General features: G+C 40.9%; 1 protein-coding gene across 1 annotated transcript in view; it reads right to left on the bottom strand.

Moving 5' to 3' along the window:
- Positions 1-22,437, bottom strand: part of EIF2AK4 (eukaryotic translation initiation factor 2 alpha kinase 4) — a 110,012-nt gene that overhangs the window by 76,146 nt on the left and 11,429 nt on the right. The window contains exons 2-6 of the mRNA XM_060096586.1: positions 21,268-21,380; positions 18,072-18,174; positions 11,441-11,593; positions 9,174-9,254; positions 7,494-7,642 (exon numbers count right to left, since the gene is read on the bottom strand). Of these exons, the coding sequence (XP_059952569.1) occupies positions 7,494-7,642; positions 9,174-9,254; positions 11,441-11,593; positions 18,072-18,174; positions 21,268-21,380 (599 nt within the window). The remainder of the gene's footprint in view (positions 1-7,493; positions 7,643-9,173; positions 9,255-11,440; positions 11,594-18,071; positions 18,175-21,267; positions 21,381-22,437) is intronic.

Raw genomic sequence — 22,437 nt, 5'->3', positions numbered from 1 at the left:
TTAAAAATATAATGCAATTGCACACTTAATAGACCACAGCATAGTGTAAACATGACTTTTATATGCACTGGGAAACCAAAAATTCATGTGACTCGCTTTATTGTGGTGGTCTGTTCCCACAACATCTCTGAGGTATGTTTGTACTCAGCCCCAAGTGGCTAGTGGCTACCATATTGGGCAGCATTGATCGAGAACATTTCCATCATCACAGAAGTTCTACAGCAGTGATTTAGCTCTATTCCATATTGACCCCACATCTCGTGCACACACACATCTGGAGAAAGCTGCAAAATGGCGGGCTTGGAGCACTACAAATTCCTGATCACCAACTGGATTTCCCACTATTAAATGCTCATTCATTCTCTTTCTGGTCTCTGCTATTCCCCTTCACGACTTCTTCAAAACACTCAAAGCCCAACCCCTCTTCTTCTCTTTCCCTTTTTCTACTTTTTTTTCTGAGTGGGAAGCAATAGCTGGGAAGCTAGATTATAATGCAAATATAACGAGTAAATCAGGAGAGCACTGCAGGGATGAGGCAAGGGAGAGAGCTCCTGATGGTCAGGACTGGACACTTGGAAGAAATGCTTTGATCTCTAGGAAGCAGCCCTCTCACTCTGAGCGTGATATTGACCTCCACTTTCACTGAGAACATGAAGAAATGAGCAGTGAAGCCCACACTTTCTGTGGGTCCACCTAGAAAGTTACTTGGCGTCTGCCCCATTTTTTCTTTTTCCCAGACTGTGAGGAAGGACAGCTGCCCTGTCCTCAGTTCCATCCCTACAGTCTCCTCTGGGATCCTGCTCCATCAGTTAGTCCCTCTCTCCTGTATGTTCAGTCTGTTCCTCTATATCGGCTCCTTCCCTCAGCCTATATATCTTTCCCATGTCCATTCTACTCTCCCTCAATCCCATGTCCCACCTTGTTTTTCATTTTCAAACTTCTACACTTGCTGTCTCTATGTCTGCCCCTTCTATTTACTCTTCATGGCGCTGCGAAGTCAATAAAGCTGCCACCTCCCTCCTACCCACTTTCGATCTGATTTTTCCCCTTGGTTCTTTTTTTTGGGGGGTTGGTGGCATAGTCACCCATTCTGTCTCACTAGTCAAAAATGTGCACGTCTCCCTGAGCTCCTAGATCTCCTGCATCTAACTGATCCCCAAGTATCAGCCTCTCTTCTCCAATTCCCCTGCCCTGTTCAGGACATCACCAAATTTATCCTGGATACAAGAAATACCCCATTATTAACTGGTCTCATCACCTTCAATCCTATACATCTTCCCCCACAACACCCACCCACACTGCTGACAAGACCTGTTATGACTTGAGTCTCTCATACCACATGTGTGTCCACAAATTCCAAATACCAGGGTTTGACTAATACACTGTAGCTCTGTTTAAATTTTGACTTCTCAAGTTATTTGTGCAACCCCGGGCATACTGAAATTTATAGAGAAAAGGATAAGAGTGAGGGTTTAAAATGATGTGCTAGACTTATTAACATATAATAAATGATCCAGAAGCACCTCTACATGAGCTTTGCCCCCTCCAACAGATGGTGCTAATAGTCATTTTAGTCTAACTCCTCTATGTTCTTTAGTTTACAGTGTGTAAATGCTTGATTTTAAGGTGTTTTAGACTATTCATCACCCCATCATGACTGTTAAGTACAAACCCAATGAGAATGTTAAGGGTTCTAGTAAGAAAAGATGTATCATTAGGATTGAAAAAAAACCCAGAGATCATTTTAAAAGTGAAAGTGTCAAGAAAAGGACAAATGTGGTACATGCCACATGGGATAGATTGACAGCAGGAACAATTCTGAAGGATAAAAAGTAAATCACAGAGAGTTTGAAGAGAAGGAACAAAGAAGTCCAATGTCACTGACGTCTCCTATTTTCACCCAAAAATGTGTACATATTGGAGGCTCATACTGTCTACTTCGGACTCAACAGAATTGGGTTCAGAACAACCTTCTGGAACCTAATCCATTAATGAGTAAAACAGCTCCTAAACTCCAGCAGAAATAGCCATCCCAATGCAAGCAAATGGTATTTAGAAGCAATTAACACTGGTGCCATTGCCAATGATTTTTTTTTTTTTTTTTTTTTTGCCGTACTATTGTGGCCTCTCCCGTTGCGGAGCACAGGCTCCGGACGCGCAGGCTCAGCAGCCATGGCTCACGGGCCCAGCCACTCCATGGCATGTGGGATATTCCCGGACCGGGGCACGAACCCGTGTCCCCTGCATCGGCAGGCAGACTCTCAACCACTGCGCCACCAGGGAAGCCCTGATTTTTTTTTTTTTTAAGATTTATTTATTATTTATTTTTGGCTGCATCGGGTCTTAGTTGCGGCACACGGGGTCTTTCGTTGTGGCACATGGGCTCTCTAGTTGAGGTGTGCGGGCTCATTAGCTGTGGTGTGTGGGCTTAGTTGCCCCGCAGCATGTGGGATCTTAGTTCCCTAACCAGGGATGGAACCCGCATCCCCTGCATTGGAAGGTGGATTCTTTACCACTGGACTACCAGGGAAGTCCTGTCATTGCCAATGATTAATTCTAGATTATGGAATGTTCATGGGGGTTTGCAATATCATTAGAAATATCACCCATGTTATCAGTTTTTCCCAGTAGCTGTGGCAGTACACAGGATAAAGGGTGTTTTAAACAAAATTGCCAAATAACATTAACTGGGTTTTATAAAGAACAGATAATTAGACACAGTTCAATTTTAGAAGACTAAATTAGGCATCTAGGACCTTGATACCTCAAATAAGAAGAAAACATGATTTTTTAAAAAGCCAAGTAGCAAGAAAAGAGGCGGCAATTTGTCCACTAGGGACTTGAGAATCAGACTCCCACCCAAAAGACTGCTCTGCCAACATGGTCAATGGTGTAGATGGTTGGGATGGGATGGAAAAAGGGAGATCTCATATGAGACACAGGGGGCTAGGGTAGTCTCACCTGCCTGCCTAACTCACCAAGATGCCACAGAAAACTCTAGCTCTTGGTCCCCCAATTTGAAACTCCAGGCAGCTCTGTGGACATAAAGTTAGTAAGAATTGCTGACATTGCTTAATTTGAAGTGAACCAGTCTATGCCTCCATGGAGCCAACTGGAGAGACTGTGAACAATGGAGGCTCACAAGTGTGGAGAGATGTATCAAGGATTCCCTCTTCCCCTACCCACATCCTTAATACTTCAGTGGTTCCCCAGCCCATGTCTTATACTTAGGAGACAGGCTGGGACCTGGTACCCTTTGCTGTAGTGCTTTCACCTGGACAAACATCTCCTAGAGCAACGGAATACAAAGAAACTATAAGGGACTAAAAATAACTGTGTGCACGCCCGGTTGGGGCAAATTATGAACAACAAGATACAAAAAGACCAAAAACCCAACTGCCACTTCTGAGGTGTTGGGAGCAAAGCAGGTTACTGAGCATGCACCCTGCACACAGCACCACCAAGGGGGTGGGGCCGACCACCCAAGTCACCCCTCCGGCCCGACCCAGGGGTCTGCCCCTACCCTCACCCTATTTAAGGTACCAGCTTGCCCCCCCCCCACCTCAGAGAGAGAGCAAGGGCACCTGTTATTTGTTTTTGCTCCCATGTGCTACAGCACGAGTCCCAGTAAAGTCTTGCCTGAATTTCTCATCTGGCCTCTTATCAATTTCTATTGATTAAAGAGTCCAAGAACCCAGCTGGGTAACACTTATACCCTTAATTATCTCTTCTCCTAAGGAGGAATAGCCAGCAGTTACCACACCTGGTGTCAAAATCAGGAAAACAAACTACGAGACAACCTGATGCTGTTTCCTGGTGAAAATGGGTGATGTATCCTAGATTCTGGGCTACACTTTAGTAACCTGCACAGAAGGCAAGTCTGAAACTGTGAAAATAATTCTCTACCATGAACTACTTTATAGAATTTTTTTTTCTTTTTCTGCTTCTCCTAAAAAGTTCAAAGTGCCCATTTATGAGATACAACATCCCTGGGAAGAAGGCAGGAGAGAACTATGTCTGCACTTTACAAAAGACAGCTTGACACTGAATGGTTAGTTTAAACTGACACTTTAAAATGGTTAGTTTTATATTATCTGAATTTTACCTAAATTTGAAAAAAAATAAAAGGTAAATCCTTCAAGGGGGAAAAAAGACAACCTTAAGGACACAGAAAATAAAGCTGTTCAACAAAGACAAAAACACATCCGTGAAAAGCTGGGCCAAGGGGCCAGGCCCTTGAGTATCAGGCCTTTAAGCTCTTTCCACTAGAACAGTGAGTGGTTTTCTGTTCTCTTTCTCTTGTTTTACGCAGTGGAAACCTTTCATTAAATAAAGCCTTACTGATTTTTGATATGCCCACATAAAAAGAAAAGCTGAGTCACCCTGGTTGAAGAGGCTGCAGACCCTACAAGTGCCAAAAGGACAGTCTGTCCCTTTCTATCATCCTTCCTGACTCCCTCCCTCCCTTCATCAGACGTTTACTGAGCACCTACTCTGTCTCTCCTAGGCACTGTTCCAGGCCCTGAGGGGAACACAGATGAGGTCCTTGCTCACATGAACTTGACATTGTCATGAAAGGAGAAAGACAATAAAAAAGCAAACAAATGTATATGAAGTTCAGTTAGCAGTAACTGCTATGGAGAAACTTAAAACAGGGAACTGGAGAACAAGTGACTAAGCAGGGGAGCGGGGTGGGGGTGGTGCTCAGGGAAGGCGTCTGAGGTCACTTGTGAGCGGGGAACTGAAAGATAAGGAGTCGGCCATGCAAAGTGCCCCAGGGAGAGCGTAGCAGGCAGAGTGACTGGCAGAGGCCCTGAGATGGGAAGGAGCTTGGTGTGCACGAAGGACTGGAAGATGAGCGTGGCTGCCGTGCAGAGGCTAAGGGAGGGGGAGAGTAGTATGAAGCGTGATGTGCAAACTGTTCCTCTACTGTTGCTCTCCTGTTCTCCATTCTCCACTGGCAGCCAGGAAGAACTTCACTCAGCGTGGATCAGATGGTATCTTATTCCTCGTTAAAACCCCGAATGGCTGCTCATTACACCTAAAATCCTGACCCGACCAACAGAGCCCTCCGTGACACACCCCTGCCGCCCCCTTGAACCACTGTCTCCATGCCCACTCATTCTATCCACGCTGCCCTGTTTGATGAGCTCTGGGCAGCACAAGGCCAAGCTGGCTTCGGGTCTTCTGCACCGGCTGTTCTTTACCCAAACAGCTGGCTCTGTTCCATCATCCAGATCCAGTATCTGTGCCCCCCCAGTCGAAAGCCACCGTCCTTCTGTCACTCAGGATCCAATCCTTGGACTCCTTCCTCCAAACACCCAATCTAAAGTAGCCATCCAGTCTTTCTTCAAGACAGCCTATTTAAGTTCTCTGCAGAGCGCTAGTCACTATCTGACATTTTCTTGCTTGCTTGTGGACAGTCTCCTCCAACTAGAATATAAGCTCCATGAAACCAGCGTCCTTCTTGATCTTGTTTATTGAATCCCCAGGACTTAGAACAGTGTCTGACCTTTAGTAAGTGCTCATTAAGTATCTGGTTCTAGATTGTATTGTTTTTAGTCACAGCCAATTAGAATAATGCCTGCTGACAACAGTGATGATAAGGCCATCTCTACTAACTCTATCAAATGTATCTACTAACTGAAAGAATAAAATGCAACACTCTGGTTATTTCCTTTGGCTTTCCAACTCAAAGACTAGTGAATAGCAAGGAAGAAAAAGAATTATGAGTATGCCATGAGGTACCTCAGTATATCAAAGACTTTTTATGTCTTAACTGAAGAAGCATGTAAACTATGTTTTAAGAAAGATTCATTCTTTTCTAGTTGGTAGCCAACATAGTGCCAGAGTTCATGCAGGTTTGTACAACAACGTTGGCAAACAATACATAAAAATGATTTCTTCTTGGCTGCTCATGGAATGTCACATTCTATCCAAGACATACAAATGGCCCTCTACAAGCACTACATGAAAAGTTCTACCTACGTCAAGGAGGGAGAGAAGTTCCCATCCTTCCTTGAATAAACTTGCTAATAATCTCTAATCTCAAAAGCCAAGTCTAATCTTGGACCCACTGTTTACAGTTAGCCACAAAAATGGAAATGTCTAAACTAAAAAAAATTGTTCTTTATACATCCTTACTCATGGCATTGATTTATTTCCACTGTTTCTAACACAGTAGGAATCTGTCAATGATTTCCTACTGAAATACTCTGACAACTTCAAACTATGTTGCCTAGTGGAAGCCCAGTTGCAAAAACAATCTAAATTGGTGCAAGGAGTTATAACCTTAACAAGGAATTGTTACCAGAAACTGCATTCAAGAAAAGACTTAGTTCACCTTAACAGTAGGTGGTTAAATGTTAATATCAAAATGATTTCTGAGCTGATTTTTTTTAAGTAGATAATTAGGGAAAGAACTGAAATGATTCCTTCATATAAACAAACTGTAACCCAAAAGATTATATAAGCTTTTAGTTTGGTACCTAAAATGTTTCTTTTTATAGAAGAAAATGTTGGTTTTAAATGCTGCTTAGATTCTCACAAGAGATAGTTTAAACACATAAAGAAGCTGAATTATAATACCTATACTACTTAATCGCCCACCTACTCACAAATGGATTTTGTACTAAAATTCCTTTCTGGTCCACAGGGGGTCACAGCAAACAGACAGGGAAGTCTCAATTCTTTAGTGGAAAAGGATGTGGAGGAAGAGATAGTATCTTTCATATCATCTCTGGTGACAGGGAACAACCCAGGAGCCCACCTGCAGTAACAGGGAAGCCCAGTGTCCTCAGTAGCAACAGGGAGAGGAGCCCTGATAGCAAACTGGGGCTCCCGTCCTCATGTAAAGGATCTCCCACATCCGTGTTCGTTCCCACCCATCTGTGGTGGGACCTAGGGAGTTACAGACTGAAAACACACACAGTGTGAAATCTGGCTGGATGATGATTCTGACAGAGAAGTTTTTTTTTTTTTTTTTTTGTGGTATGCGGGCCTCCCACTGTTGTGGCCTCCCCCGTTGCGGAGCACAGGCTCCGGACGCGCAGGCTCAGCGGCCATGGCTCACGGGCCCAGCCGCTCCGCGGCATATGGGATCCTCCCAGACCGGGGCACGAACCCGTATCCCCTGCATCGGCAGGCGGACTCTCAACCTCTTGCGCCACCAGGGAGGCCCTGACAGAGAAGTTTTTAAATCACTTACTGAATAATTGATCATTAAAAGTCAGATCAAACTGCACTGGTGGCAAGACTGTGAAGTGTTGTAACTGTTATAAAAGGGAATGAACCCTAAAACTGGTTTCATGAAAGATATTTGGAAAGTGTTAAATGAAAATTTCATTTCATATTGCTAACTCATATATTAAGATATACAGGTGCTGCAAAAGTTATTAAAACTATCATGTGACAATTCCACCAAATTTCACTACAAGTTGTTTTAATCCTTCTACATCTTTCATCCTTCCAGATCAGAAACCTCAGGGACTTACCTAGACCTTCCAGAGGAGTTGGTCCGATGTTTACCATTTCCTATAAAGTCAGGAGACCCTCCATGTAGAATGGCAGCTGTTCTGTGTCCTCCTGGGTCTTTCCTAGAGGTATGATCTTGGTTTGACAAACTAGCTATTTCTAAACGTTCCTTATAAAAAGAAAAGTAAAACCTACTTTAGATATAAGTCATAGTGGAAGACAATCATGGTACATAATTATAAATATGTAGAGAATGCAAATCTTATTTAAGCTGAATGTTTTCAAGTGTAATAAAGTTGAACTCAACTTTTAATAAGTTTAATGTCCAAATATGTACTGGTTCAAGAACTGAAGGCCAGGTTACCGTTTCAAGAGAATGTGAGTTTTATAAATGAAAATGCTTAGAATCGTGGAATATACATGAAAAGTTAGGGAGAAGAGCAAGAGATGAACAGAAGGAGGCATTCAAAGAGAGAGCAGATTCAATATCCTGTAATAAACCATAATGGAAAAGGAAAAAATGTTCTAGTACTGTTTGCTGAAAAGGCTATCCTTTCTCCAGAATTATCTTTGTACCTTAGTCAAAAAATCAGTTATATATACATGGGGTGGAGGGGGTCTATGTTTGGATTATGTCTTCTGTCTATTGACAGAATTAGTATTGTTCTGTTATCTATCTTGACTCCAATATTAAACTATTTTGAACACTGTAAAAAACAAACAAACCAACAAACAAGGAGAGAGGAGAGTGAGTGACAGGAAGGCAGATCAGATGTAAGACAGGAGAGTTGGTGGGAACAGTAATATCACCTTAAATTTGTATACAGCTTTGTACGTTCACAAAGGGCAGTACATTTATCTGTGGGAATAATTACATAAGACAGAAAGGAAGGCATTATCTGTGCTGTCTTAAGGGGTGAGGAAAATGAGCCTCGGAGAGTGTCATCTGTCAAGGTCACAGAGCCAGGCAGTAAAAAAGCCAAAGCTTTCAGCAGGTGCTGCTTACCTGCACATCAGTGCCTCCACCCACTGCACCTCATTGCTTCCCTTAAGTTTAATGCCATATTTCTCTAAAAGAGAATGAGCAAAATTGTCTCTGGATTTCTCCAAACATGTGTAACTGGTTTTTGATTGAGTTGGACTCAGGAAAAATATAGGAAAAAGGACTTTATCCTTTTCCACCCCTGCTTTTTAAACCAGCTCTGTTGAATCCTTCTTTTCCATCACTGAATGAAATCTCAAGGAGATCCATGTGGTTTCCATTCACTCTTCTGTATGAACAAATAGTTTTGTTTTCCAAGTATTAATAATTCCAGTCTGGGTTGATTATCAAAACTTCAATCTCCTCTCTCCTTCAACTCTTTTGATAAACTACTGTAGTTACGTAAGCCTAAGTCATCTACAGATAACATACAACTCTAAATTTTGCTACTTATTTGGAGAATCTAAAATATATAATGAATGATATTTGGGGGACTTTTTAGTGCTTCATTTTAAGCTTTACTACTGATACTAACAAAGGAGGGGAAAAAGAATAATGCAGGAAAAAGAATAATGAAGAATGAAGGACACGGGTCCTGACTTCTCAGATATTCAAACATTATAAAGATACAATAATTCAAATATCATCAATGGAAATAAAAAGATTTTATGTTTAGCAAAACGTAAACTATTTGAGTATGGCAGAATTGCTAGAGTACCTGCTTAGCCATTTCTTTCCTTTTTTTCTCTTCTTTTATCTCTTCTTTCCTTCTCTGAATCTCATGAAGGATTTCACGTTGCTGAAATAAATCATATTGCCATCAAATGCTGATCTCTGAAACCCATACAACATACGAATTCTGAAATCACAAAAAATCTTTTGAATTTCAGTAATTCAAGCTCTCATCTCCTAAGAGATCTGAATATCTAGAACCTTAGTACAAACTGTAGTTACGTCAGTTTTGTCAGAGTTCTTAGGCAATAGGCTTCCCACTTAAATGGGTGTGAAGACTGTGTGGGGAGGGACACGTACTCCCCATTTCTATGTGGAGGGACTTTAACTGCAGCAACACCATGGGCCGCTCACTTCTCCCCACACTTGACTGAGCCCCTCCTCTTTGATACCTGCCTGTCTGCAGAGAACATGCACTTGCGCCTACTGTCGGCCAGGCTGCTGGGTGGAGGTGGGCTGAGCTGGGTGCACACCCACAAGCCACAGACCTTCAGGTGCATTCCCCAATCAGTTTTCTTAGTATTAAAAGTGGCATTTTGATCTCTATCCATTTGACTCATGTAGCTATTACTCAAATGATTCTGAATTTAGGTAGAGAAAAATAGTGTTTTTTATGAGCTGCCTAAAATTCCAGGTTATAAATATCAAAACCATTGAGAAACTCACCAAAAACTATTACAGTAATAATATAAAGCATACCCAAAACTTACAGGTAGTTATAGTAGGACACCAAAACAAGTCTGTTAAATATCTTTATCGTCTAGTAAAAATGTGTCTGCCTAAGAACAATGACAACAATAAGGAACTTTAAACCCTAAATGGTAACTAGGCTACACAATTAAATAGGAGATAAGCAGTAACAAAATGAATGGAACCGGGATTTCCCTGGTGGTCCAGTGGTTAAGACTCCGTGCTCCCAGTGCAGGGGGCCCAGGTTCGATCCCTAGTCAGGGAACTAGATCCCACATGCTGCAACCAAAAAAAAACAAAAACAAAAAGAAAATCCCTCATGCCGCAGCTAAGACCGGCACAGCCAAATAAATAAATATTGAGAAAAAAATGAATGGAACTCACAAAGACAGTGTTAACATAAGTAAAGGATGAACAAAACGAAGCAGGAAAAAAGAACCAGGAATAAGAACCTAAGAAAAGCAGGAAAAACAAAACCCTACAAGTAATTGCAACACCTAAGGGAAGAAAACTAAAAAGCCTCACTGTGAGATAAAAATAAATGGAAAAACATTCCTGGATAGGAAGTCTGAATACTGTCATAATGTTAATTCTTCCTAAATGAATACATAAGTTTAGTGCAATTTTACTCAAAATTCCACAGGTTTTGTTTAGTTTTGATTTTGAGAAAGCAATCCTATAACTTATCTGTGAGAATAGCCAACGGAAAAAAAAAAAGAAGAATGAAGGATGAAGGGACAGGGGTCCTGACTTAGACAGTCAAATGTTATAAAGATACAATCACTCAAAGAGTGCTGCAGAGACTCAAGAAAACAACATGAATTGAACAAAAGAGATAATTCACAAGTAGAACTTAGTATAAATGAGTAGGTAAAATATACTTTAAAGGAATTATTACAAATCACTTAAGAATGAATGATTACTTAAGAAATGTGTTAGGAAAATGACTGGGAAAAAAAAGAGAAAAACTCAGACCCTCATTTTTACAACCCACACCAAAATAAGTTCTAGATAAATTTATTAAAAGACTAAATAGAAGGAAAAAAAACCTCAAAAATCAGGAAGGAAATTTAGATACATGTATTAACTTTGATTAAAGGATTTTAAAAATAATACAGCAGTATACATCCGTATGCAAATAAAGAAAAAGTACAAATGGTTAGTGAACTAAAAAAACGTTCAGTCTCTGGCTTTGGCTACTCATTTGGGCATGAGATACTTGTCCCACAGAGGGAAGAAGATAATAGCCTCTGAACTCCTGCACAGCTTTACAAGCACAGAAAGAGCACCAGAAGTTTGGTTAAGCCGACTTCCTTTTTCTTTTATTTAAAAACCTGGACTAAGGGTTCTAGGGGTAGCATTGATATTTGTTGGGAGGGAATCACTCATAGTATTTATTTCTTGGTTACTCTTTGGGCCTCCTTTCACATGAATCCATGGTTCTTGGATCAAATGCTGAGCAAAACTTAAAGAAATACCAATAAGTGAGTAGGTAGAGACGGAGGAAAACCTATAGGAGCTCGCAGTCCTCTGGGCCGGACACCGCGGCGACAAGGGTCTCACCTCCTCTTCCTCTTTCCGCTTGGCCTCTAACTGCCTCCGTTGCTCCTCCTGAGCCCGCCTTTCCAGCATTTCTTCATGAAAAGACTTGGGAGGGGGCTTGTTGTGCTCGCAGAGGAATGACTGCACATGGTAAGCCAGTTCAAATATCATCACCTAAACACATGGATGGAAATCAACCACAAATGGTCAAGTGACGCAAAGCAGGGCCCCAAGGTAAGACTACAGAAAAACATGCAGGCCATCCGAGACCCACTCACAATGGTGATATTCATTTTGATGTGACACGTTCTTAATTAGGTCTAGGATGCAACCACAGGAGGAAAAAGCTTTTAGAGCACTCACCTCATTGTGTTGCCATCAAGAAAAATCACTATCTAGATAAATAAAAAGCTTCACTTTTCTTTTGCAATCCTATTCAATTTATTAGCATTTTCTGTATAATAAATCCGATAAAATATTTTTCTGTATAAATAAATCTGGTAAAATATTTAAGACTGCATTAAAGTAAAGACTACCTTCCCAGCTAGAAAACCTGCCTACATAATGACAGTTGAGCAGAGAATAATCATTGCTAACATGAGAGCTTTCATCTGTCCATACAGCATACTGAAAACATCCTACTGGGGTACAGAGGCAAACGCTTAAAGGCCTCACTCTCTCCCTGCTAGTAATGGGCCAGTAGGAGGCTAATTAATACTTAGAAAGCATTTCATTTCCACTTAGGGAAGCATTCACAGTATCAGAAGGAAAAAGGCCCCCCTCTCAGACATCCTGTGTGAATGTAGGAAGCCACTTTCCCCAACCCCTAAATCATAAACCATAGCTTGGTTGGTAAATCAACAGAGCAAGGGTTTCTGGGACCCCACACTGACCAACTATTCCAACCCCAAAGAGGTCAAGAGTGCCAAGCTCCTTCTGCAGATGAGGACCACCACTCCGAAATTTCTTTTTCCTCAGTTACAATGAAGCAGATTAAAAATTATTGTTTCTAAAAGGACTTAGGGTGGTAAAAAGTAATAGAATTCACTGTACACAAGAATATATAGTTTGCCTGGTGTTCACCTTTCTCTTGGGGAGAAACCACAGCTATTGTTGGGGGAAGCTGTATTTTTTATTGTACTAGAAGCTGTGGTTTTCACTGCATATACTTCTATTTACAGTTGAGAAACACTAGTTTAGAGTCTAAGAGGCAACCTATTCTGTGAAAAGCTCTTTTAAGGAAAGCTGGTTAAAGAAGGCAGTTTCCATCACGTCAAAGAGAAACCATTTCTACACCAGGAAGGAGCCAGGAGCCAAGCAGTGGAGGGTTTTTCTTTTGCTAATCTATTTAATTTACTAGCATTTTCTGTATAAATCTGATAAAACATACAAGACTGGATGTAAATAAGAGCTAGTCTCCAAACTGGCTCTTGTCCCCCTCTCCCCCAAATCTACACAGTCCATCGTCTTGCTTCTCTCAGCCTCTGCTCACATGTCACCTTGTGGGGCCTCTCCTGATCTCCTTATTTACAACAGCCGCTCTGCCTCACCTCGCGGTAGGCATCTGTATCAGTCAGGGTTCTCCCGAGAGACAGAACCAAATAGCAGGGGTATGTGTCCACATATATATATGGTATAGTATCTGCACATAACCTATGCGCATCCTCCCACAGTATACTTTAAATCATCTCTAGATTACTTACAATACCTAATAGAACGAAAACACTATGTAAATAGTTGTAAATACTATGTAAATGCTATGTAAATAGTTGTTGGCATGCAGCAAATTCAAGTTCTGCTTTTTGGAACTTCCTGGATTGTTTTTCTGAACACTTTCCATCTATTGTTGCCTGAATACACGGATGCAGTACCCATAGATATGGAGAGCCGACTGTGTATGTCGACAGAGAGAGAGAGAGTGAGAGAGAGAGAGAGAGAGAGAGAGAGAGAGAGAGCGAGAGAGAGAGAAAGAGAGAGAGAAGGAAGGAGGGAGAGGGAAAAATTGACTAAGATTGATTTTAAGGAATTGGTTCATGTGATTATAGATGCTGGTTAAGTCCAAATTCTGCAGGGTAGGCCAGCAGGCTGGTGACCCAGGGCAGAGTTGATGTTGCAGTTCAAGTCCCAAGGGTATCTCCTGGCAATTCCTTCTTCCAGGGAGGCCAGTCTTCTTCTTTTAAAGCCCTCAACTGACTGGGTGAGGCCCCCCCACCTTATGGAGAGTAAGCTGCTTAACTCAAAGTATACTGATTTAAATGTTAATTTCATCTAAAAAATACCTTCACAGAAACATATAGAATAATGTTTGGCCAAATATCCAGGTACCATGGCCTATCCAACAGACACATAAAATTAACCATCACAACTTCTATTAGAATGGATAAAATAGAAAACTGACAACATCAAATGCTGACACGGATGTGGACAAACTGGATCACTCACATATTGCTGATGGTAATGTAAAGTGGTCAGCTAAGGTGGAAAATTTGGGCAGTTTCTTAAAAAACTGAACATACAGTACCATACACCCACAACTGCACTCCTGAGCATTTATTTCAGAGAAATGAACTTATGTTCACACCAAAAGCTGTACATAAATGTTTACAGCAGCTTTATTTTTAATAGCCCCAAACTGGAAATAATTCAGCTGTCTTTCACCTGGTGGATGGCTAAACAAACAGTGGTGCACCTATAAGATGGAATACTACTCAGCAATAAAAAGTAACAACTATTGATACATGTGACAGCCTGATGAGTCTCCACAGAATCATGCTGAAGTGGTGGGGGGAGGGGGAGTAAATCCCAAAGGTCACATACTGTGACTCTACTTATATAACATCCTTGAAATGAGACAATTACGGAAATGGAGAACAGATTAGTGGTTGTCAGGTATCAAGGAGGGCATGGGGGTGTAAGGAGGTGGCAACATGAGGGATCTTGTGGTGATGAAACTATTCTGTATCTTGACTGTATCAATGTCAATGTCCTGGTTATGATATTACACTACAGTTTTGCAAAAATGTTACCATTGGGGCAAACTGAGTAAAGGGTACTTGGGCTCTCCTGGCATTATTTCTTACAATTGCATGTGAATCTATAATTATCTCAAAATAAAAAGTATAATTTACAATAAAGCCAAAAAAGGCTGGGGTGGGGGGGAAACACAGCAGAAATAAACAAGTGGGACTACATCAAATTAAAAAGTTTCTGCACAAGCAAAGGAAACCATCAACAAATGAAAAGGTAACCTACAGAATGGGAGAATATATTTGCAAATCATATATCTGATAAGGAGTCAATATTTAAATACATAAAGAACTCATACAACTCAGTAGCAAAAAAAGGAAACCAAACAATCTGGGACTTCCCTGGTGGTGCAGTGGTTAAGAGTCCGCCTGCCAGTGCAGGGGACATGGGTTCGATCCCTGGTCCGGGAAGATCCCACATGCCATGGAGCAACTAAGCCCTCATGCCACAACTACTGAGCCTGCGCTCTAGAGCCCATGAGACACAACTACTGAAGCCCGCGTGCCTAGAGCCCACACCCCGCAACAAGAGAAGCCACCACAGTGAGAAGCCTGAGCACCGCAAAGAGTAGCCCCCACTTGCCGTGACTAGAGAAAGCCCGCGTGCAGCAACAAAGGCCCAGCACAGCCAAAAAGAAACAAAAAAACCAAAACAATAAACCCCCCCAAAACTCGCAAACAATCCAATTAAAAAACGGACAGAGGAACACAACAGACATTTTTCCAAAGAAGACATACAAATGGCCAATAGGCACATGAAAAGATACTCGACATCACTAATCATCAGGGAAATGCAAATCAAAACCACAATGTGTTATCACCTCACACCTGTTAAAATGGCTATCATCAAAAAGACAGCAAATAACAAGTGCTGGTGAGGATGTAGAGAAAAGGGAACCCAGGTATACTCTTCGTGAGAATGTAAAATGGTGCAGCCACTATGGAAAACAGTATGTAGGTTCCTCAAAAACTTAAAAATAGAACTACCATATGATCCAGCAATCCCACTTCTGATTATATATTCAAAGGAAATGAAAACAAAGGATCTTGAAGAGATATCTGTACTCCCATGTTACTGCAGCATAATTCACGATAGCCAAGCTAGGGAAACAACCTAAGTGTCAACCAATAAGTGAATAAAGAAGATGTGATACACACACACACCAGAATATTGTTGAGCCATGAAAAAGGGCATCCTCCTGTTTGCAAGACACAGATGGACCTTGAGGCATTATATTAAGTGAAACAAGTCAGACAAAGACAAATACTGCATGATATCACTTACAGGTGGAATATAAAAAAGCTGAACTCACAGAAACAAAGACTAAAAGTGCTGTTGTTTTAAGCTGCTACATTTTAGGAAAATTTGTTAGACAGTAATAGATAACTGAATTTGGACAGAACCGAATACTGAACACTTCCTTACTTGAACTTATAAATAATACTAAAGTATTTATACATAATTATTAGTTTTTCAAAGTAGAACAGCTTTGTGGTATTTGTTGTCTGCATGGCCTAGGAGCCAGAGGTAGTAAATAGAGTGTTAGGGACCCCTAACTTTCAATTTTGGCTCAAGTTCCAAGAAAACATGTACTCTTGAGATATAATTCAGTAGTTTGATATTTTGGTTTTTCTACCTGTAAGACAGCATTGACATACATTAATTCATTTGTTAAATTTAAGAAGTATTAAACTAATATAAATAGAATAAAATATAATAACTTAAAAAAAAAAGAAACAGAGACTAGAATGGTGGTTCCCAGGGGCCGGGGGTGAGGGGGTGGGAGAAAAGGGGAGATATGTTGGTCAAAGACTACAAACTTCCAGTTATAAGATAAATAAGTTCTGGGGATCTAATGTACAGCATAGAGATTATAGTTAATAATACTGCACTGTAAAAATAAAACAAAATACAGCAAAAAATTTTTCAAAAAAATCACAAATCATCAATCCAAGAAATCAGAGGATTCTGTAGCTGAATTTTCAATATAACTCCATATTATTTTTCAGCTAGACATTAGACTACACTAGAAATGACTTAAACACAAAGAACTTTGGAATAATTCCCAAGGCCTATTTTTTTGTCCAGACTGTGCTACAATCACTTTCTTTCTTTCTTTCTTTCTTTTTTAACACCTTTATTGGAGTATAATTGCTTTACAACGGTGTGTTAGTTTCTGCTTTATAACAAAGTGAATCAGCTATACATATACATATATCCCCATATCTCCTCCCTCTTGCGTCTCCCTCCCACCCTCCCTATCCCACCCCTCTAGGTGGTCACAAAGCACCAAGCTGATCTCCCTGTGCTATGCGGCTGCTTCCCACTGGCTATCTATTTTACGTTTGGTAGTGTATATATGTCCATGCCACTCTCTCACTTCGTCCCAGCTTACCCTTCCCCCTCCCCGTGTCCTCAAGTCCATTCTCTACGTCTGTGTCTTTATTCCTGTCCTGCCCCTAGGCTGTTCAGAACCTTTTTTTTGTTTTTAGATTCCATATATATGTGTTAGCATACGGTGTTTGTCTTTCTCTTTCTGACTTACTTCACCCTGTATGACAGTCTCTAGATCCATGCACATCTCTACAAATGACCCAATTTTGTTCCTTTTTATGGCTGAGTAATATTCCACTGTATATATGTACCACATCTTCTTTATCCATTCGTCTGTCAATGGGATTTAGGTTGCTTCCATGACCTGGCTATCATACAGTCACTTTCTATACTACAACAATCACTGAAGTTCTTGGAAACGCAACTTAGATGGCTGTGACTCAATGTGTTATAGAATGCAAGTAAAAAACTGTCCAGGCACTTTCCTAGAGGTCCAGCATACACATTGAGGCCTAGGGTTAGCCCTTACTTAGCTCTTCTCACTTTCTATAGGATGGGATAGTTAAGCATGAGCTACCTAGGCAAAAACACTGAGTGATCTTATACAAAAGTGAGGAAATAGATTATATTTAAGAGATAATAATACTCTCAGTAACTACACACACATTATACACAGAGTTAATACACACAGTAATACTCTGCCCTAAGAAGTCACCTAGTGTAGCCCTCCAGAGAGAGTTCTGCCACCCAAGGGGGAGCTCATGTAGACTCTGATGTCACAGAATTTAAAAAGAATCAGTACTGAACTAGGTGTAAATGCTCAGGTATAAAAGGGACATTGATGGAGGAGAGTGTATCGTTAATTGCTGAGAAGGAAAACAGTCCTTCTGATATGAAAATTGGAGAGGTGGCAAAGTTTGGTGAGAAATCACTTGTCTGCAAACATTTTCCAACATAAAGGTTGAAGTCAAGATGAGGTCATGATGTCAGGTCCAAAGTGTGCAAAAAGAATGCCCAGGTTCATATAAAGTGCTTCCAGAAAAATTCTTAAGCAACAGTACTATCTAATACACTCTACAATTTGTAATTCATAAATACCATTAATTTAAAAAATACAAACAGCAATGTTCCCCTTTGTAGATACCAATAAAACCCAAAACATCCTAGTGAAATTTAGATTTGAGGTGCAACGGGAAAGCCTTTAACCCAAAGAAAAGGCCAGAAGGCAAACACTGTTGAACATGACGAGATTTTTACCATCCTCTCATAATTCCAGTTTAACAAATCATACCTCGCCACAATGTTTTCTGGCCACTTCTTCCAGGCGGGACTTTAACAAATTAACAGTTTCATTTGACAGACCTTTGGCATTCATTAATGCTATTTCAGGGACTCTGGAAAAGAAAAAAACAAAAAGGAGTTACTCTAGAAAGTACAGATTATTTGCATTAATGTTTGCTAAATTCCAAGCTCGGGGCCTGGGGATTTCATAAGGGCCTCATTTGTGAATCTCTCTGTACCCCCAGCAACATTTCTTTTCATCTCAAAAGCATTTTAACTTTACCCCAGCAACTCTGTTGACACCGTACTCATCATGGAGGCACCTGCAGCCTGTGGGGGCAGCAGTGGGCTGGCTAGTCATCAGTGTGGGCAGTCGGGTGCCCTGATCCCCCAGAGGACCAGACATACATGATTGGGGCTCGATCAGGGGTCTCCCCAACTCCTCTGTGTGATTTCAGCTTTACAACCTGATTTAAATTTTTAACAATTACTGTCTACTGCCTTTTAAAAAATCACTCCAGCTCTGTGTGTGTTTCTAGCCTAGTAACTTCACTATGAGCTCCCTTGTATGGTAACGCTCCATCCTGGCTTGCCCCTCAACATCAGTTTACTCAGATAGCTCACCTGCCAGAGTCCAGACGCTCTGTGCTCATTAGTGCACTCTGGCACAAAGCAGGACAAGAATACTAGGCGAGATGGAGCCACAGTGATCTATCTAGTATTCCTACAGCATGCTGTGTCCCAGGCACTCATTCTGCTGTAAATGAGCTCACTTACTTATACATAAATCTAGTCATGCACACTCTGCAAACTCTGCTCTTCCAAGGATGCCTACCACACTCTCCTCTTCATTCCTATAGAGCGCAACTAAGAGTTAACACTTTCTACCCAAGGAAAGTACAACCAGCCCTTGGGGTTTTTTTATTTCCAACCAATACACATATAATAACAACTCTGAGATTAAGTAGGCTTCATTTGAAGAGAAGATGATTCATCACTTCCCACCAAGCATTTCTGAGTAATTCATGGCGTTTTACCTTGGCGAAGCCTTTACTATTCACTTACCTATGGATTCTCTCAATGCTTCAGTATGATAGATTGCTACAATCATCAATCTAGTTGGATAGATGGAAATCTGAGAGAGACTACTGAGTCTATGTGTGGTCCAGCCAATCCAGGATTCTCTCTCTCACAGTGGTATCAAGGACTATTTTGCAGAAAAGGAAGGTTTTCCTGCCCCATATCATCTCAAAAGACAGGAATGTTTCCCCAAGTCAAGACTTACATAATTTTCTTAAAAAAATCAAGCAGTCATTATTTAGCAATATTAACAGAATGGTGAAAAATTCAACTGCAACACTAATTAAACTTGCTTTAAAATTTCCAGTGTTCTCTTTATGCCTTTGCTACATAATTCATAATTTTATGTAGCTGATATTGTAACATTTACTTTTTAAGTTTTTGTTAAGCATTTGCATGCTGTTTCTTTTTTCTTTTTTTTTGCAGTATGCGGGCCTCTCACTGTTGTGGCCTCTCCCGTTGCAGAGCACAGGCTCCGGACGCGCAGGGTCAGCGGCCATGGCTCACGGGCCCAGCTGCTCTGTGGCATGTGGGATCTTCCCGGACCGGGGCATGAACCCATGTCCCCTGCATCCACAGGCAGACTCTCAACCACTGCGCCACCAGGGAAGCCCTGCATGCTGTTTCTTAAATAATATTTTTACCAAGTGGACACATCAAGATTTACCTGACGAATTCTCTAAAGTAGTGGTTCTCAACCAGGGGTGATTTTGTCCCCCCCCCCAGAGGACATCAGTCAATGTCAAGAGGGCAAAGAAGCTCTGCACCCCTCCCCACATTCCTTGCCTAAGCATCTCTTCCATCTGGCTGGTCCTGAGTTGTAATAGTAATAGTACGTGAAGTGCCTTCCTGAGTTCTGTGAGCTGTTCTAGCAAATTATCGAACATGGGCATTATGGGAACCTGCAAATTTAGAGCCAGCTGATCAGAAGTACTGGGACTTGCAACTGGCATCTGAAGTCTTGTTGTGGGACTGAGCCCCTAACCCAGCTATCAATTTTAGTGTCAGAATTGAATTGAATTGTCTGGACACCCTGTTGGTATCAGAAAAGACACCACCTATACAGTGTCAGGAAAACTAAAACCTAGAGAGGCACTGTCGTATTTTTCTTTCATAAAATTAATCACCCTTCAATTAATGCATAAATTAACTTTCTGAATACCTACTATATCTACTCTAGGAATAGAGGTTGGGCAAAAAGTGGGTTACTAACTCTGAGGAACTCAACTTGACCTATCTGTATTTTCATATTCTCTATCACCTCTTAAGATGACAAGTCCCATACATTTACCACCCACTGTGTAAGGCAGGACTTCCTTTTATTTGTCACTTTCCTTCACTGGCTTCCTACACAACAAGCTCAAACCACAAAACATCATCCAGGCCAATCTGCTTTTCCACATGCAATGTCTGGGGAAAGATTACATGGAATATGCATGGTACTTTAAAAAAAGAATACTCAAGTCCTGATAGCTAATGCTTTTGTTTTACAAGTGAATCTCAGCCAGAGGGAGTATCACCTTCAGTGGGAGTTTAGAAATATGTGAGGTTTTCAGCCATCTCACTGACTGGGGAACTCTCTTGGCATCAGTGGGTAGAGGCCAGTGACGTTACACGCCCTGCAGGGTGTGGGACTGCCCAGTTAAGACTCGTTAGAAGTCCCCCCACAGAAACAGGGCAACTCTAAATCCTCCTTTACTCTAGGAAGTAAAGCTCCCATTGGCCTGGAAGGCTACTCTAAGTCCTAATGCCTATCATACTTTAAAACTAAGTCCACAAGGCTTTTATAGTCACTGCACCTTTATCTTTTTCTTCTAGATTGTTCCTCTTACTTGTTTATGAAGAGTTAAACAAACAAAAGTTAACATATCAGAGGAAGCAAACATTAGTCATGGAGCAAATATTACCATCCATAGATACTACTAACTATAAGCTGACTTAACAGGAGACAGATTTCATGAAAATGTCTATTGCTGATGTAGTTTTGATGAAATGCAAGTGATAGGAAATAAAATTTTAAATGGAATAGGGGCCAGAAGGAGAAAACACCATTAACTTCAACCTGTTCCTATGTTTTCAAAACAGAGAACTGAAATCACATCAAAGCTATTTCTAAATGTACTCACACATCTGGATAGGTGGGTGGGCATTTCACTCTCAAATCCACTTTCACATATACTTCTTCGCCTGTCAGGCCCTGAGGGTATAGAACTAAATTGATTTCGGGAGGATCCTTGACCTAAAAGAGAAAAAGAAAATCTTTTTTTCTCTAGAGAGCCAATCATTAAAGATTAAGATAAGAATTATTAATATTTTAGCCCAAAGTTCTACTTTTTAAATATTACACATAATTTTATTTTATATAGGCGTCGGCCACATTTTCCTAAAGCATGGCTTAAAAACAAAACCTGGAGAGCAGACCGCAGAAGCAAGAAGAATGACAACCCTGCAGCCTGTGGAAAAAAACCACATTCACAGAAAGATAGACAAGATGAAAAGGCAGAGGGCTATACACCAGATGAAGGAACAAGATAAAACCCCAGAAAAACAACTAAATGAAGTGGAGATAGGCAACCTTCCAGAAAAAGAATTCAGAATAATGATAGTGAAGATGATCCAGGATCTCGGAAAAAGAATGGAGGCAAAGATTGTGAAGATGCAAGGAATGTTTAACAAAGACCTAGATGAATTAAAGAACAAACAAACAGAGATGAATACAATAACTGAAATGAAAACTACACTAGAAGGAATCAACAGCACAATAACTGAGGCAGAAAAATGGATAAGTGACCTGGAAGACAGAATGGTGGAATTCACTGCTGCAGAACAGAATAAAGAAAAAAGAATGCAAAGAAATGAAGACAGACTAAGAGACCTCTGGGACAACATTAAAAGCAACAACATTCGCATTATAGGGGTCCCAGAAGGAGAAGAGAGAGAGAAAGGACCCGAGAAAATATCTGAAGAGATTATAGTCGAAAATTTCCCTAACATGGGAAAGGAAATAGCCACCCAAGTCCAGGAAGCACAGCTAGTCCCATACGGGATAAACCAAGGAGAAACATGCCGAGACGCACAGTAATCAAATTGGCAAAAATTAAAGACAAAGAAAAATTATTGAAAGCAGCAAGGGAAAAACGACAACTAACATACAAGGGAACTCCCATAAGGTTAACAGCTGATTTCTCAGCAGAAACTCTACAAGCCAGAAGGGAGTGGCATGATATATTTAAAGTGATGAAAGTGAAGAACCTACAACCAAGATTAATCTACCTGGCAAGGATCACATTCAGATT

The sequence above is a fragment of the Mesoplodon densirostris genome, chromosome 4, assembly GCF_025265405.1.
Source record: "Mesoplodon densirostris isolate mMesDen1 chromosome 4, mMesDen1 primary haplotype, whole genome shotgun sequence".
Lineage (NCBI taxonomy): Eukaryota > Metazoa > Chordata > Mammalia > Artiodactyla > Ziphiidae > Mesoplodon > Mesoplodon densirostris.
This window is presented reverse-complemented; position numbering and strand designations above follow the sequence as displayed.